Raw genomic sequence first — 17695 nt, forward strand, 5'->3', positions numbered from 1 at the left:
CTGTAGTCTTCACAATTGCTTGTCTGACAGCATCATCTGAGCGGTGTGGCAAAATATGATCACACTATGTTTATCTGTATTTCCATTGTGTCTTTCTTTAGATCATGCATTACATAACATACAAGTACAATGAAAAGTGAACATACAACTAAAAGAGAAAAACATTTTTATATAAATTCAAAGATGAAAAAAGTAGTTGCCGGATATAGGGTCTGTATCTAGACCTGGGTTCCTCTCTTCTGGTCATTAAGGTCCTGTCCCGTTTAGAAGTGTATCCTCTTCTACATCGAAATCAAATGGCTGAATTACCTCCTCAGTATGCAGTCAACTTCTTCAAAGCCCTGCCCAATACCTGATTATTTGACTCGTGTTTTGAAGCAGAGACACTTCTTAAACACACGTCTTAAACATGCAGAATGCCAAACCTCGAGGACCAGATTTGAGGATCCCTCACCTAGACCAACTCCAACTGGCTGGACCCGAGGAGTGCACCAAATAGACAGCTTAGACACAAAAGCAAAACTGCAACAAATGTGCAGTAAATTGTCTTAGAATGCCTGTAATATGGCTAAGCAAAAAAAAATGTAATTTTGAAGTGAGTTGTTATATCAATATGCACTGAAAGGCCGCTCAGCAAGAAGAAGCCATTACTCAAAAAGCAGTTATTGCAGCTCTGTCATGAGGACTCGGTGAAAAACTCCAGCAAAGTACTTCAAGAAGCTTGTTGAATGATGCGCACATTTTAAAGGCATCTCTTATACTCTTATACCAAGAAAATCTATTTAGAAATCTGTGGTTTCAAATCGTTTTTGAATCTCTCTTACTGTTTTGGCATTTAGCTAAATGAAGTTCTTACAATTCTAGCTCCCTTTAAATAGTTAAAGCAACAGTACCTGGCCTAGCAGTCTTTTCTTTCATGCAGATTCAGGTGTGAGAGCTCAGTCAGTTGATTGGCTGCCTGGACGGTGCTAAGGAACCTGATTGGACCAGCTGAATCACTAAGAGAAGTAGTGGATGATGGGACCCGCCTGCACCCTATAAATCACTTCTGGAGTCATTCTTTCAGTTGGGTAGCTTTTGGGAGAGGCTTTGTACAGCAGACCACCCCTTTGATTTGGTTCTTTAGAAGAATGGGCAGCTGCACATTATTTTGTAATTTCTGACCCACCATGCTCTTCTTACCAGTGTGGTTTAGCTCTTGTTTGTTTTCTAGTTCAATCTAGAGTGTTGTTTTTGAGAGAACCAGGCTGGATTTGTCATTTCTGTCAGGTGCATTGTATGCGGGAACCTTGCTTTTTCTAATAAATCCTTTTAAATGTCCTCCTTTTACCCCTGCACTCACTTTTTATGCTATCACCCCCTGATCCCCTTGACCTGGAGGGGTAACAGTTAAGTTTAAGAATTTAAAATACCATGATGTGACCACCTGGAGCTCAAGGGACCTAAAGGAGAACCCCTACCTGTAGCAACCTCTGTATTCATCAAGGCTGATTCTTTGGCACTATAATATAGCTTGAGTTTTAGTTTTTGTCCCTTACATTTTGTAATCCCCTTACTAGATGTTCCAGCTCTTTATAAAGTAACCTCTGCTGTGCTAAATTGAAAACATTCAAGCTATGTGTTGTAAAGTAAACCTGTGCGTTTACACCTTGAAACTTTCTCTTCACAGTTCTTTTCCTGAGAAGAGATCACTCGGGACAAAATCTTTAAAACACATCTTTAAACACTTCATAATGTATATATATTAAATAACCATGACATAACATGATATAAATTGTAATCTTACTCAGACCAGAGAGTTTGTTTAGTTACAGAAGACAGTGCTTACCAACCAGGCTCCCTTCTCCATGAAGTCGGCCATGAATCAACATTAATGAAGCATTTTATACAGCTCCATCTCTTCCTGCCACATCATCACGTGTCACATCATTACATCATACACATTTTAAAAATGTTTGAATCTATGGCTCCGACTAAAACTACAGTATTACTCAGTCTTCCAGATAAAGGCACAGAGAACTCGCTCTTAAGAAAAGTTCCACTCTGGCTGTTCCGCCATATCATTTCCAAATCTCTGTTATGTACATAATGAACATGATAACTGTATATCTGACAGAACTGTCCTAATTAGATAAACTGCTTGGGAAAAACATCAGCCCTAACACGTAAGAAGCAGGAATTATTAGGGTTTAACAGACTCATACATCATCAATAAAAGTAATCCAAACAGTATCAACGTGGCCGTATCTCTTCTTTTGGTCTTTAATCTGAGTTTAAAACAACAAGTTCTAAACTGTATTTCCCATGAACTCGGTTACCACAAAGCACATTTCCAACAATAACAGTGGAATTTATGAGTGGACAGATACTTACCGGTGTATCTACATGCTTTAACGGCAGCTGCGGAGTGGGAGGCTGCAGAGAAAGAAAGGGGGAATTGGAAGGTCAGTGGTTTTCTTTCACAATGAGGTAAAAGAGAGGTTAAAAGGTATGAAATTTATGGACGGTAGTTAGAGAGTTGTTCTACTGATCCTGTATTTTTAAATGCCTCGTCTGTCAGATGCAGTCACTCCATGAGCTACTTGTCTTTCAAAACACTTTAAGCTAAAAAATCAGGACACTTTTTGAAATATACTAGTTAAACGCATAATTAATCCTAAAGATAATAGGCAGGACAAACCTTTCAAATTGGAACACTGATTAATCTACTTGACTTCTAATAACAGTTGACCATTTACTAGGCTTAGATTTTTAATGGAAGGAAATGAAAACTTCTATTTCAATCTCATTAAAAGGAAGATTAAAAGGAAGACTAAAGTCTTTGTGCCACAGTGCATGAATCCTATTCTGCCCTATAAAAGCAGCCAGCCCTAAACAACTGGAATAATCACTTTGGCTAAAGCCGATTTGTCCTTGTCTCGCAGCTTTTCGTTAAGGTTCAATCAGAGACACTGACTAAATGAAAAATATTGGAAACTTTAAACACTTTTTATGTTTAGAAAATGTTTTCTATGTGTTATAAATCATACCAACAGATAGGAAGACGTTAAAATATAAAGAAACCATCAGTAAATTATGTAAGAAATTTCAAGTATGTCCTTGAGTGTTTATGTATCGTCAGAGTTTCAAACTTGGATACAGACATTTAGGAATGTGCTGGAATCATTAACGTGAGTTTCTCTTGTTAGGGTTAACATAAACGAGAGGAGTTATTCCAAAACAGTCAATAACCAAGCTCCATCTTACATCAGGGATCTAATGGTTCCTTATCTTCCTAAGACAGCACTTCGCTCTTAATCTACAGGTTTACTAGTGGTTTGTAGAACTTCTAAAAGAAGAATGGGAAATCTTTTAGTTATCAGGTTCATTTCCTGTGCTATATAAGCACCATGAATTACCATTTAGAGTAATGGAAAACTAGCTGATAAACATTTTACTGCCTGACAACATACTAACCAAAAGACAGAGAGCTGAGCAAATGCCACAGTTTCATCTCTGCTGTATTGCCAAAACAGCAGTAGAAGCTGTGCAGTTTCTAATATTAGCTATCTTAGCTCTGCATTAAATATTATGCAGTTACTATAGTTTTTCTTTTTTTAGTTTGGCACAGTTTCCCCCCCAACACAACCCTTACAGCCATAGCCGTAACCCTTTTGTAAATGGGTACTAAGGGAAACAGTGAATTTTTTTCTTCCACTTTTAAACCCACAAACTTTCCTACAACTAACTGCTAATACCAGTGCGAGGCAGACACCCTGTCTACTTTTAAGATTAGGCTTAAAATAGTTAGAGTGGCTCAGGTTATCCTGAGCTATCTCTATAGTTGTGCTGCTATAGGCTTAGACTGCTGGAGGACATAGGGAGCCCTTTCATCACTCTGCTTTATTCTACTTCTATTCTGTATTATTTGATAGTTTAACTTCTACCTTTGTCCTCTCTGCTTTTTCTTGTCATTGTACTGTAGCTTCATCTGGTTGTGCGTAGCTGTGACTCAGTCCTGGATCAAACCATCATCTGGGCTGCCGCTATCAACATCTCCAACTATTGAAATTGCTTTTTACTGCTTTTCAATGTTTGTTATCGTCTCTCTCTTTGACATAGCTATAGGCTTAGCTTTTACTGTGACAAACTGCATGTTCTTTCTTGCATCCAATTTGATGAAAACGGGCTCACATCTGATCTATTTAACTGTTTCTTTCCTACACAATTCAATTCAGTTTATTTATATAGCGCCAGTTCACAGGACAAGTCATCTCAAGGCACTTTACAGTTCAACCAGATCATACAGTCAAATTGATTCAAAGTTTTCTATCTAAGGAAAACTAGTTGATTGCATCGACTCATTGACTCCAATACAATCCCTCACACTAAGCATGCTTGTAGCGACAGTGGAGAGGAAAAACTCCCTTTTAACAGGAAGAAACCTCCAGCAGAACTAGGCTCAGTGTGAGCGGCCACACAGAGGCACTTGTAGAGCTAGTTTACTGCTTCTCTAACATAGATAGTGGATCAGTGATCTATGCTCCTTTTTGCTTGCATGCTCAGTGTGAGGGATTCCTGTAGAGCCAATCACAAAATTTAAGCAAATACAATTTTCTACTTGACATTTTTTTTAACTGCAGCATTACAGTATTCCTTTGCATGCAGTTTGTGTTTTGACCTCTTTTTGGCTTTGCTAGCGTTTTTTTGTCTTTGCAGAACTTTTTGTATTTACTGAGCATTTTCATTACATTTGCACTCCTCTGCCACCATAATAGTTTCTTTAACTTAATCTCTGTCTAAATCTATAATAAGCTCTCATCATCTCTAAGCTAACAGTTGCACCTGCTGACCTTTAACCCATTTAAGCCTTGCCACAATTTCAGAAAGGACCCCCATAATTTAAGCAGAGGATTTCAAAGACCAGAAACCATTTGCATTTTCCCCAAAGACTATTATTGGACAGAATGCATGCATTTACTCCGAGTACTCACCGGCTCAGAATTGGATGCTGTCTGACATGATGTAGTGACCTGAAAGTGAGAAGATAAACATGCAATTAAACAGAGCATATGATAAGGGTCATGAAAAAGAAAGTTGCAGAAAAAAAAACAATGTGAAAAGTAAACCTAACACAGGATCGGTCCACTTCTCTATTTTCATATCAACCATATTCTTTCCTTAATTTTACTTCATATTACAACACTGCAGTCTCATTTTAGAAGCTATTGATTGAAGGTAAGTAAGTAGGTAAGGCAAAAGCAGAACCAGCTGCTTGAAGTTCTCCACTTCAGCTTGTTTTACACAAAATAATAGATCACTTAAAGGCTGTTAATGTGTCTATAATACATGCTTTTATATTGGAAAAAATGTTGCACTATGTTTAAGTAACACTTAACTACAAGAGATTTAAAAAAAAATCGGAAAATTGGTAAAACCATTTTGTCTATAAGATATCAGGGAATAATACGTGCAGAGATATTAATAAATAGCAAGACTTAGTGAAACCAAGTAAATATTTAAGCATATTTAGTTACTGTAACACAATTGTTTCATGTCCTAACATTCTATCATAAAACAGTTGTGTTAAAGTAACTAAATATGCTAAAGTAGATGCAAAAGTCACAGGAATAATTTAGAGAGAGAGAAAAAGTGAGCAAGCTAACCATTAGCGGTTCTAGACAGGGGCCTACCGGGGCCAGTGCCCCTTTAGATCTAGTCCTGGCCCCTGTTGTGGCCCCTGTACTAAAGACATAATACTAAGAGAAATTCTGATGATGATATGTGCTGGAGCATACATGGTTTCTGATAGGTCCTTTTTGGATCGATTTAAATTTTTTTTTTCTTTAAAAAATTCTGTTTTACTGTTATTTAAATTAAGGTGATAGCTTCAGAGATAGGATCCCAGTTTTCATCTGTTGTTTTTTTTTTGAAAAAAATAAATAAATCTAACCTTTACAGCTGAATTTATCAGTTTGTATTGAGTTCTAATTCTGATTTTATAGAAAACTATAATTTTAACTTAAATTAAGTTAAAAATATATAACATTCCTAAATTATGAATGTATCTTGACCTAATATTCCAAATAATAGCTTTATTTGATCTTTTTTTTTATATATTTATATAGCTGCAATTTCTTGAGTTGCCTTTTAACTATGCTAAGGGACTTTTATTTTGATTTTAACGATAATCCAAATGAACATTTTTGAGGCAAAAATAAATATTTTCAGTTAGAAGACATATTATTTTAATTAAACCTGATTGAAGAAATTTCACTTCATGCAGCTTTTAATATATTTGAATACCTAGCCCAGTTTTTTTGCTTCATCCATTTCTGTGCCCCTTTGACCCCCCAACCCCCGGCCCCCCTGGAACATTTGGTGTAGAACCGCCACTGAAGCTAACATCAATATAGACTGAGAGAAAAAAAAAATCAGGAACCAAATATCAACCTGTGAGCTACTCTTAAAGACATGATTAGAAAAAATTGGAGAGGTTGCAGCAAAATACATAATTTGAAACCTTGGAAGCGAAGTTAGGGTAAAAGCTATGGCATTAGAGAGAAAAAACATTTTAATAAGCATTTGAAACCTTCCTCTTAGATTAGCTTGTAGCAAGGGCACTACAGGAAGTTAGAAGAGTTACTTGTTACTAGTTTTTTTAATGGTTATAGAGTCAGATATGTGGCGGTAGTGTTTGATTTATCTAAAGGTTTTTATCTGTTACTGTGTAAATGGGTTTGCTGGAATTTAAGGACAGATTCTAATAAATCTGCAGAGTGGGAACTATAAATCTGATAGGAGTTTAATTTTTTTATTGTTGTTTTGCACAATATGCTTAACTAAGTATTTGTTTTTTGTTAAATATTAGAGATTTTGCAGATACATTTTGTAGATACATTGTTTAGATTTACTTATATCTCTCTACCCCTTTTATAGAATAGAATAGAAAATCCCTTTATTGTCCCACAATGGGCAGATTTACAGCAGCAGAAAGATTATTGAAAATGGTCACACAAATGAGGACCTTAGAAAAAAGAATAACATAATAGGGAAGAGTTAAAAGATAAAAAATAAAATTCTGTAAAGTGTTTTAACAATATAAAACTGGAATATTAATAACCAATATGCAGCTATGGACATTTTTCCAGTAATGGATATTTGAAAATAGCAGCAACATCAGAGATGTGCAGAATGACAGCTGCAGGTTATTTAACTGACTAAGGTTTCTATCATTACATTTGATTTGATTTGTTCCTGCTCCCGGTGGTTGGAACCTTTATTCCACTCTGGATTCTTGTGAGTGAAGTCTTTGTTCACTTGAACTTTTTAAAAAATAAATAAATAAACAAACAGTTTTGAAAACCTTGGTATTCATTCTTTTCCTGCTTTGTGTGTCAACTTTCACGGTTGCTAAGCAACAGAGCATACGGCGGTAAAACCCGCTGAAGGGAGGACCTGTTCGAATTTACAGCCAAAACTCTTCTGGCCTCCTTATTTTCAAGGACTTAGAAGGATCCAGTCTAGGTAGACCGCGTCCTTGGAGGATGAAGCCCAGGTTTTCAAACAGAGCCTCTGATTAAGAACAGGGCTGCCCGCACTGACACGGCTCAGGGATTACGTCACGTCTTTCATCATGCGTCATGCGTCATGCGCAGTGAAATCAGGACATTTCCTCACTTTCTAAAAAAAACCCGGGACGCCCGGGACAGGACGTGAAATACGGATATGTCCCGGGAAATACGGACGTTTGGTCACCCTATAGAACCAGGATCTGCACTGGCTGCAGAGCTGCACTGTGAGGTCTCCTGTGCTGATAGCAGTTTATTCAAAGACTTTCAAAGTAAAAGCGAAGTTGATTCAAAGCCTTTCTAAATTAAAAACTAGAGTCGATAAATTCCCCATGGAGCTAGCTTCCTTTCACAAACAATTATTGTTATGCTGGAAACTTATCTACACGCTCAATATTGCTCCCCATCGTCTCTTATCTGGAATAATAGATATGTGCTACATAGAAATTAGACATAGACAGATTTGATTTATTTTGCATTTTCATTTAAAACTGTTCCAGACAATTTTCTTTTTTTAAAGTGCAGCCTTGAAAACAGTAATAAATACATAAAAAATGTATTTACAGTTCTAACATTTTTTTTTTTATAAATAAAATAACCGATTTTATACAACATTCAGCAGTCTAATGGCAGTGGGAGAGAAACTGTTATGGAATCTGCTGGACCTGCATCGGATGCTTCGAAGCCTCAAATAAGTCTTGGTATTTTCCATGACTGGAGGGAAAAGGCCATTTATGTCATGGTCTTGACGCTGATGGTTGGCTTTTTCATTTGCTCCTGCTCACCTGTCTAATTGGTCTGGCGGCTGATAAACACCAATTGTTTCCGCCTTGTTCCCTCAGCCGTTTATTTTGTTTGCTTGCCTACCATCAGCACCAAATTATTCGAGCTGTTTGCGAGAGTAACTCTTGCTATCAAGTGAGTTTTTTTGTGATTCTGATTTTGACTTTGTTTCTGCTTCTGGATATTCGAGTTTGCCCTTGTCTGCTTTTGATCAGTTTTTGTTTTTGAACTGTCTTCCCGGATTCTGCTGGTGTACCGAACTTGGACTTTGTTACTGACTGATTCCCCTTCGGTACCTCTTTGGCTCTCTGATCTCCTGGTCTGTCAACCTGGTTCAGATTCAACCTTGTCTCTGGATATTTCCTCACAGACACTCTTGCTTCCTTGGCGTTCAGCTGGTGTCAGCTCATCATTACCCAGAGTTCTGGAAGCGGCTACGGCTGTAAGCAGTGGGCAAACTCCCCCCCGGATTCCTCCCGTTCTCTGGGATCGGACTGTACTTCGAACGAAGTCAGTGACTTTTTGCTCCTAGTCGCTATCAACCTGACAATCCAGTCAATGACCTGTTTCTGCCCTCTCTGCCGAGAATCCGGTTATCCGTCCTGACGACCAGCCACTCGCCGTGTTTGTTTGTTGGTTTTTTAAAATATAGCCTGTTGAAAATCATCCTGATCTGTCCGTTTGAATATTGGGTCCAAGGTTCTGAGGTCCTGACAATTTGGTCAATAAGACATATAAACGACAATGAATGTTGGCTGTACTGTAAGGACTTTTGCTTACTGTATAATTTGCGCTCAGTTTAACACTCTCATAAACTCTAATCCAGCAGCAAACACGTGCTGCACACTACTCCAAAGGGTTCAAATATTCCTTCCGGAATAAACTTCCAGTCCTGAAAGAACAGGAGACAACATTTTGCAGATCTGCAATGAAGGGTCCTTACTATGCAGGTCTAAGTCCTGACTGTGCAAGTCTGAGTCCTGACAGTGCAGGTCTAACTCCTGACAGTGCAGGTCTAAGTCCTGACTGTGCAGGTCTGAGTCCTGACAGTGCAGGTCTAACTCCTGACAGTGCAGGTCTAAGTCCTGACTGTGCAGGTCTGAGTCCTGACAGTGTAGGTCTAACTCCTGACAGTGCAGGTCTAAGTCGTGACAGTGCAGGTCTGAGTCCTGACAGTGCAGGTCTGAGTCCTGACAGTGCAGGTCTGAGTCCTGACAGTGTAGGTCTAACTCCTGACAGTGCAGGTCTGAGTCCTGACAGTGCAAGTCTGAGTCCTGACAGTGCAGGTCTAAGTCCTGACAGTGCAGGTCTAAGTCCTGACAGTTCAGGTCTGAGTCCTGACAGTGCAGGTCTGAGTCCTGACAATGCAGGTCTAAGTCCTGACTGTGCAGGTCTGAGTCCTGACAGTGTAGGTCTAACTCCTGACAGTGCAGGTCTAAGTCGTGACAGTGCAGGTCTGAGTCCTGACAGTGCAGGTCTGAGTCCTGACAGTGCAGGTCTGAGTCCTGACAGTGTAGGTCTAACTCCTGACAGTGCAGGTCTGAGTCCTGACAGTGCAAGTCTGAGTCCTGACAGTGCAGGTCTAAGTCCTGACAGTGCAGGTCTAAGTCCTGACAGTTTAGGTCTGAGTCCTGACAGTGCAGGTCTGAGTCCTGACTGTGCAGGTCTAAGTCCTGACTGTGCAGGTCTGAGTCCTGACAGTGTAGGTCTAACTCCTGACAGTGCAGGTCTAAGTCCTGACAGTTCAGGTCTGAGTCCTGACAGTGCAGGTCTGAGTCCTGACAGTGCAGGTCTAAGTCCTGACTGTGCAGGTCTGAATCCTGACAGTGCAGGTCTAAGTCCTGACTGTGCAGGTCTGAGTCCTGACAGTGCAGGTCTAAGTCCTGACTGTGCAGGTCTGAGTCCTGACAGTGCAGGTCTGAGTCCTAAAGTGCAGGTCTAACTCCTGACAGTGCAGGTCTGAGTCCTGATAGTGCAGGTCTAAGTCCTGACAGTGTAGGTCTAACTCCTGACAGTGCAGGTCTAAGTCCTGACAGTTCAGGTCTGAGTCCTGACAGTGCAGGTCTGAGTCCTGACAGTGCAGGTCTAAGTCCTGACTGTGTAGGTCTGAGTCCTGACAGTGCAGGTCTGAGTCCTAAAGTGCAGGTCTAACTCCTGACAGTGCAGGTCTGAGTCCTGATAGTGCAGGTCTAAGTCCTGACAGTGCAAGTCTAAGTCCTGACAGTGCAGGTCTGAGTCCTGACAGTTCAGGTCTGAGTCCTGACAGTGCAGGTCTGAGTCCTGACAGTGCAGGTCTAAGTCCTGACTGTGCAGGTCTGAGTCCTGACAGTGCAGGTCTAAGTCCTGGCTGTGCAGGTCTGAGTCCTGACAATGCAGGTCTAAGTCCTGACTGTGCAGGTCTGAGTCCTGACAGTGCAGGTCTGAGTCCTAAAGTGCAGGTCTAACTCCTGACAGTGCAGGTCTGAGTCCTGATAGTGCAGGTCTAAGTCCTGACAGTGCAGGTCTAAGTCCTGACAGCGCAGGTCTGAGTCCTGACAGTGCAGGTCTAAGTCCTGACAGTGCAGGTCTAAGTCCTGACAGCGCAGGTCTAAGTCCTGACAGTGCAGGTCTGCAGCCAGGCTCTCTTGAAAAAAAAACAGAAGTAAGATAACTTACTGAGGAAGCACTTTCAAACAATGGGACATAAATAGGAGGTAGTAACAGGAGTAATCAGGAGCTATGGGCAGAAGCTAGGGACAAGCTAGGGACAAGAGCTAGGAAAAGGAGCTAAGGGCAGGAGCTAGGAACAGCAGTTGTGACAGGAGCTTTGGACAGAAGTTAGGAACAGAAGCTAATAACAGCAGCTAGCTCAGGAGCTAAGAACATCTGTCTGTGGAAACACAAAATGCACAAAATATTTATATATAAAAAAAACATTTTGGTAGATGATTTTACTGTTTAGAGACATTGCTTTAATATTGTTCATTAGTAACCAAAACCATAAATGTGTTTGACATTAGAAAATATGCAGCAAATATTCAAATACTAATGTAAAGCAGGAATCACCTCAGTTGCTTAACCTGTTAATGACTCATTTATGTAAGAAAAAATATATTCCAACCTGCCTGGTTTATACCATAGTTATGGTTTTTAAAAGCAAACCTTGTTTTTCACTCTCTTCTGAAAACCACCATCATTTGCTTGTCTTATTGTACAGCATGTTTTCTGTAAAGAGCTGTGCATGCCTTTCCAACAAACAGGACCCCACTACTCCAGTAAAGTCACAAGCCAAACCCTGTTGCTAGGAACAGTATCACTTGTACCCTAATTTTACTTTCACTTCAAAATTAGCAGGGTGTTGATTTGCCTGATGTTGCAATGCAACACGAAGCATCTTTTAATAGCAGTCAGGGCATCACAGGCCAATTTGGATGTCAGAAAAAGTTTCTAATAGTACCCATGACAAGTAAGTGGCTCCTATTAGTCTGGATCACCCTCTGTGCTGAAAATCACTGATTGCGCAGCCTAAACAGGCACTCGATGGCAACCTATCACTTCCATCTGATTGTATTTACTTTAGTACATACAGGCAAACATACACAGGGAAAGTTCATAGAAGGAAACAGAGTTAAGTGGGAGCCTATAGTACCCAGTTTCCCTGTTTTAGACACCACAGGGATGAAATTGAGCTATCAGCAGATAGCAGGCGCAGCCAGGAAGGAAGTTGCTGTAATTGTTTGCTGTTGGAAAACAAAGAGCTCATTGACTTTGTAATCAAAGTTATCAGCAGCAGAGTAACAAGATGAGAAGCAATCACACCCAGGACATGCGGACGTGCAAAATAAATGCATCGGCCATCAAGTTGTTGCTGTTGCAGGGTTCGCTCTAGAATGTTAAATCTCAGAAATAATAGGAGAATGGGACGAAGAAGAAAAAGATTGAAAGAGCCCTGATTTTTGAAGACTTTTTTAACATTTTCCTTATTGTCGAAACAAGAGTAGACAGGTCTACTTTCTTTCAAAGTCAAGGCAATGGGATTAAGTGACAAAGGTAATAGCCAGCTACCCTTAGCTACAGTCACCAGACATTCCCGATTTCCGGGATTTCCTGTCCCCGGAAATGTCCCCGACTTTACAGTTTTATGAACGAGGCAGAAATATCAGTCAAACGCGTGCGTCTCAAATGTGAAACACAATACGAATGCATATTGTGGATTAACCGATCTATCTTCAAGCATCACATGACAACCATCACCAAGACGTCTATAATGTGGTTTTACTGGCTTTGGTTATTAACACGTGCACGAAGCCAGCCAGACACCCACTCAGCAGGGTTGCCAGTTGTCACTGACTCACGTTTTCCGGCCCAAAAAATGTTCATAAACCACCTGGATATACGAAATCTGGCCCAATTTGATGCAAAGTCTTTTGATCTCTTAGGCCATTTACAAGGCCAGACTTGGAAACATCCCAACCTGGCAACAATTCAAGTAAGATGGGAAACAGCCATCAGATACAAAATATTCTAACATAAATTTGTCAAATATAAGAACATCGTAGTTTGGTATAAAGAGAGCATTTTAGTTTAATCATAATTTGGTTTGTTGCAAGGATTTTACAGTTTGAAGAAATAGAAATTTACACCATATGCCAACCGTCACAACGATGTGCATGACAAGGAAGGGCTATATATTCTGCGTGCATCATATAAGCAGGTAACATTGTATTACTTCTTGAGCTCCTTGAGTTATTTACTGTCACAGGTAGGTGCCTCGGCTGGAGAATAAGTGTTGGGGCCGGTATGATTTAAGGAGGGACGGCCCTCGCAGGCTGAAATTAGGACCGGCCCACTGGGCAAATGCCCCTTATCACAGATTACCAGTCCAAGCGTGTCCTCCATAACCGCTCCGCTCCAGACCGCCTGCAAAAAGCAAAGTCTAAAGCCTCCATGGTTCTTCCCGTCTTGCTCCGCTCCGACTTCCTCAGTGCTCAAGAGCGACATCATTATTATTAAATTCATAGGAGCAAAACATGCAGAAAATGACGCTTAATTTATGATGACATAATGACATAATTAAAACTCACCATCAGCATCAATTACACGTTTCTGCCCAAACATTTCTTTTCGATGTGCATCTTAGTAATTGGGGTAATTAGGATCATACAAAATTGGTTGGTTTTCTACCTCCAAACTCAGCTTCTATTAATCCATGCCTGAGATAAGAAGTTTGTTTTGAAGTTGTGAGATCCGCTCTAGGAAGTTGTGACTGCATAAAATAAACATTTTGATAGAGATGAAAAATTTGCTTTATGGTATGTTCGAAATACCAATAGTTTGCATTCAATAATTTAAATAGATGGTCTTTGTTTTGGGGAATATATAAGAATTATCCCCTAATTTTTTTTTGTTAATAATCTGTTGTTACGGGGTTTTGATGGTATTAAAATAGGAACACTGATAGAAATATCAGTTTAAGAGAGGGAAGAAAAATCTACTTAGAAGAATAAAAAAGAGAGCCGGTAGAAGTCTGCAACTAGATGATGGAGGGAAGAAGACAGAGAAGACTGTGTGACCAGATGGCACCAATAAACACTATCGATTGATTCATTTTATCAATTTTAGGAAATAGGAGAGGCACATTCCTGGATTTTACACTTAATTTTTGTTGTTTAAATATGAATAAATATGTAAAAATGGATGAAAGCATCACTGTCTCAGTTTAACGTCCTAATTCTGATGATATGTCTTTCTTTTTGTCTACGAGCTGGAAATGTTCCCAGATTCTATTTCAGAGACGTGGTCACCTTACCCTTAGCATCAATGTTCATGTCAGTCAAGCGTTCATGTTGAGTACATCGAATCTTTTACTCACGGTGCTATGAAGGAATGAGGGCCCATTCATCTTTGCAGAATTGTAATTCGGCCACACTGAACAGTTTTTAAGCATAATCAACCTTTTAAAGGTCATAAGAAAGCATCTCAGTGGGATTCAGATGAAGTTTTCTTCGTTAGACTTGTTCTTAGAATCCATGTCCTGCACCATAGCCCTAGTTTTCCTTAGGTTGTCAGATCGAGGCAGAATTCATTTTTCTATTTATCAGTCTTCAAGGTCGTGAAGCAGCAAAACAGCCCCGGCCCAATCTCCCCAAATGTTTGGGCATTATCAAGATAGAAAAATTTAGACATTTTTTTTTCAACATTGGTTTTTATTGGAACACAGCCCTTATAGCCATTATCCTCTAATGATGGGGGGATTGAACTCTGACCTTAACTGAGGCAACTCTTCAGTTTTCTGGATGTTGCTCTTGAGTCTTTTGTGAAGTCTTTACTGTCAGAGTAATTTTGGTTTTAATTTTGGGAATTTTCATCACCGTTCCATGTTTTCTTCATCGGTGAATAATACCTCTAGCTCTGGTTTCAAAAAGCTTTAGAAATGGATTTGTAACCCTTTCTGGACTGATGACTTAGTTATGACTGATCCACACACATAGAGCTGTTTTCAGCTATTTTTGAGGTCTCAGAATTTGAAGATTTGCACCTAGTGTTGGGATCCTGAGGCTTGCCCACCAGAGGGCGCCGAGGATCCTCTTCTGTTTTCTGTTTTCTGTTAGTGACTGGGGTTACTGTTGGGATCTGGAGATCCACCATCTGTCTCCAGCAGAGAGCGCTGTGGGTCTCCTGGGCTGGAGCCTCTAGCACACCTGAAGCTCATCAACCCATCAGGAGACCTTTTTACATAAGCAGCAGTCAGACCTTCCTTCGACGCCGCAGTGTTGACCAAGTTTGAAAACCCGACTGAAGTCTGAAGCTCTGGATGAGCTTTGCCTGGAAGCCTGCCTGCCTGCCCAAGGGAGCCAAACCTAAAGATATCAGTCTGGATTCCTCCTACAGCTCTCAAGGAAGAGCTAGGAAACCAAGTCAAGGTCAGAAACTCACAAGTCAGAAGCTAGACGCTGCTGCTGCTGAGCTACCTGCTGAATCTACAGTCTCTGGACCCAACCGGTTCCCCCCCCTCTCACAGGACCTGTCAGAACCTCTTCAAGATATCAGTGATGGTCAGAAGCTCACAAGTCAGAAGCTAGACGCTGCTGCTGCTGAGCTCCCTGCTGAATCTACAGTCTCTGGACCCAACCGGTTCCCCCCCTCTCAAAGGACCTGTCAGAACCTCTTCAAGGTATATTCTGAATTAACACACTCGACAAGCAAACTAAACTGCCTGGCTAATCAAACTATCCATCTCTGCAGAAATCAGTGATTCCAGTCCCAGACCTGTACCAGAACCAGTTCATTATTATTCTGCGTGTTCCTCAATAAACTCTGTTAAACTTTTATTCAGCGTCCTCTGGTGTTCTGCATTTGGGTTAAGTCTCTTAAGCCAATAATGACACCTAGAAATTTATACTTGTAAAATTGTGATTCCTTTTTTACATTTCTGTTGTTCTCTTAAATTTGTGATTCATATTACTACTTTTTTGGTTGTTGTTTTTTTATATAAATTTGTGAATATTTGATTTGTCCCTGTAAATTTGTGATTTTCTTTGTAAATTTCTGATTTGTTCTTGTAATTTTTTTTTTCATTCATGTAAATTTTTGTTTTGTTTTTGTAAATTTTGTTTTTTTTATATTTGTCATTCATAGTTGCAATGTCTTAAATTGTATTTTTACAGATAAAAAAGCCGATGTTGAGATGACATCAAGGAAAAAATGCAATTCTTAAATTTAGTCCCATTCATTTACTCATATTTACAAATTTAGACACTTAAGCATACGATATTATGGACGGTTATCCTTTACCATAGTTTATACATATGTTTTTATATATCCATAAATTGGTGGTTAAATGTAAACTTTCCTGTGATTGGGTGTCCTAATAACGCATGTTTTTAGCAGCTCACAATAATTTGCTGCACTGGCATTCCATTTTTATCAAGTGTACCAAAAATGTATGCCATTAGACTTTCATACTTCTCATGATGTTTGACTTAAATGGATTGATCTTTGATTTAATCCTTAATGTTTTTTCCAATCTGAAATTAATGAAAGTAATGCTGAAATCCATGTTCTTTTTATTAACAAATAGATTTTAAACAGACATCTATAAACAAACCTTTTTATATTATCAAGACATTTAGCCTGATAATTCCAATGGAATTTAATATTAAAATGACTTTGACACCCCTTGTGTTTTCACAACATTTAAATAGAAAGAGTTGTACAGGTTAGATCCCAGAAATGTAGCTTCTTTTGGATGGAGCAGAGGCAACTTTGACAAACCATTTTATAATCAATTGCTTTGGGAGTTCTAGGAGTCAGGAGTATACAGTGACTAGGCAACCACAAGGAAAACCTCCGAACAATGTCTATTAAAACAGGGAGTTTATAATATCATGGAGCCACAAGGGGCATCTGGGAAGGAGTCAGCCGAGAAGCCCAAGGGGGGGCGCTCTGCTATCCAAGCCCTGATGAGAGGCACCATTAGGGGGCTGACAGAGGGGAGTTAAGGTCGGTCATTGTTAACCGCTAAAGGTCACGTCTCTCAGGTGGGAGTCTTGCTACTTGAATACTTTCAATTCTCTTCATACTGAGGCTTAGAATAATTTTAATCGCAAGGACAAACTGATTAGCGAAACGATTTAATCGTCTTTTAGAAGCATTTGTCTTCATTTGGGCTGTTTTTTTTATAATCAGATATTTTCTGCCTCACATTTTTACTCTAAATATGTGGTGTTCCAATAATTTTTTTTCACCCTCTTGCCCTCTAACTTAACCATTAATCTGATCTTAAACTATCAACATCAACCTTACTGATGGGAGAAGGCATTTGTTTGCCACCATGCATAAATCATCCCACGGGCTCCGCTAAATAAGCCTGCCGTTGGTCCGACCACACTCAGAATTCCTCAGGCGCTCCTCTCTGCCCACACAAGAGCCACTACAGCACTGATGGCAGTGAGCCTCAGAGAAAAAATTCTTCTCTTCCTAAAAGTGGGGCCAAATAAGGACTGGAGCTCAACCGGTTCGCTTCACAGGGATTTATATATTGACCGGGTTTCTGTTTTACTTGGAAAGCTCATCAAATCTGGTTGAACGTATGTTCTTTTTCCATTGTGACAGGATGTCAAGCATGCAATAGAGGTTTAAGATCATATTATAGGAGAAAGGTAAAACAGCAGTCCTAGAGACTGAATAAAAGCTTTGCTTGGCTGTAAATGACCACACAGTCCTTTGATTGAATATTTTTCTCCATCACTTTTTGTGGTTTCTATTTAGGAATTTTAGACTGGTAGGAAATGAATTTTTGGGATCAAGCTCCCTGTTTTTGTTTTATTTGGTGTTTGGCTAAAAAATAAAAAAATAAAAAAGGGGGCCTATATTATATTTTA

General features: G+C 39.7%; 1 protein-coding gene across 12 annotated transcripts in view; it reads right to left on the minus strand.

The window, feature by feature from the left end:
* tns1a (tensin 1a) overlaps positions 1-17695 on the minus strand; it is a 138820-nt gene that overhangs the window by 64914 nt on the left and 56211 nt on the right. For all 12 annotated transcript variants that reach the window (XM_038280960.1, XM_038280953.1, XM_038280949.1 and 9 more), the window contains 2 exons: positions 4974-5012; positions 2374-2415 (listed from right to left, as the gene is read on the minus strand). In XM_038280960.1, coding sequence (XP_038136888.1) covers positions 2374-2415; positions 4974-5012 — 81 coding nt within the window. The remainder of the gene's footprint in view (positions 1-2373; positions 2416-4973; positions 5013-17695) is intronic.

Source organism: Cyprinodon tularosa, unplaced genomic scaffold (assembly GCF_016077235.1).
Source record: "Cyprinodon tularosa strain WSP-4 unplaced genomic scaffold, ASM1607723v1 ctg166, whole genome shotgun sequence".
Classification (NCBI taxonomy): domain Eukaryota; kingdom Metazoa; phylum Chordata; class Actinopteri; order Cyprinodontiformes; family Cyprinodontidae; genus Cyprinodon; species Cyprinodon tularosa.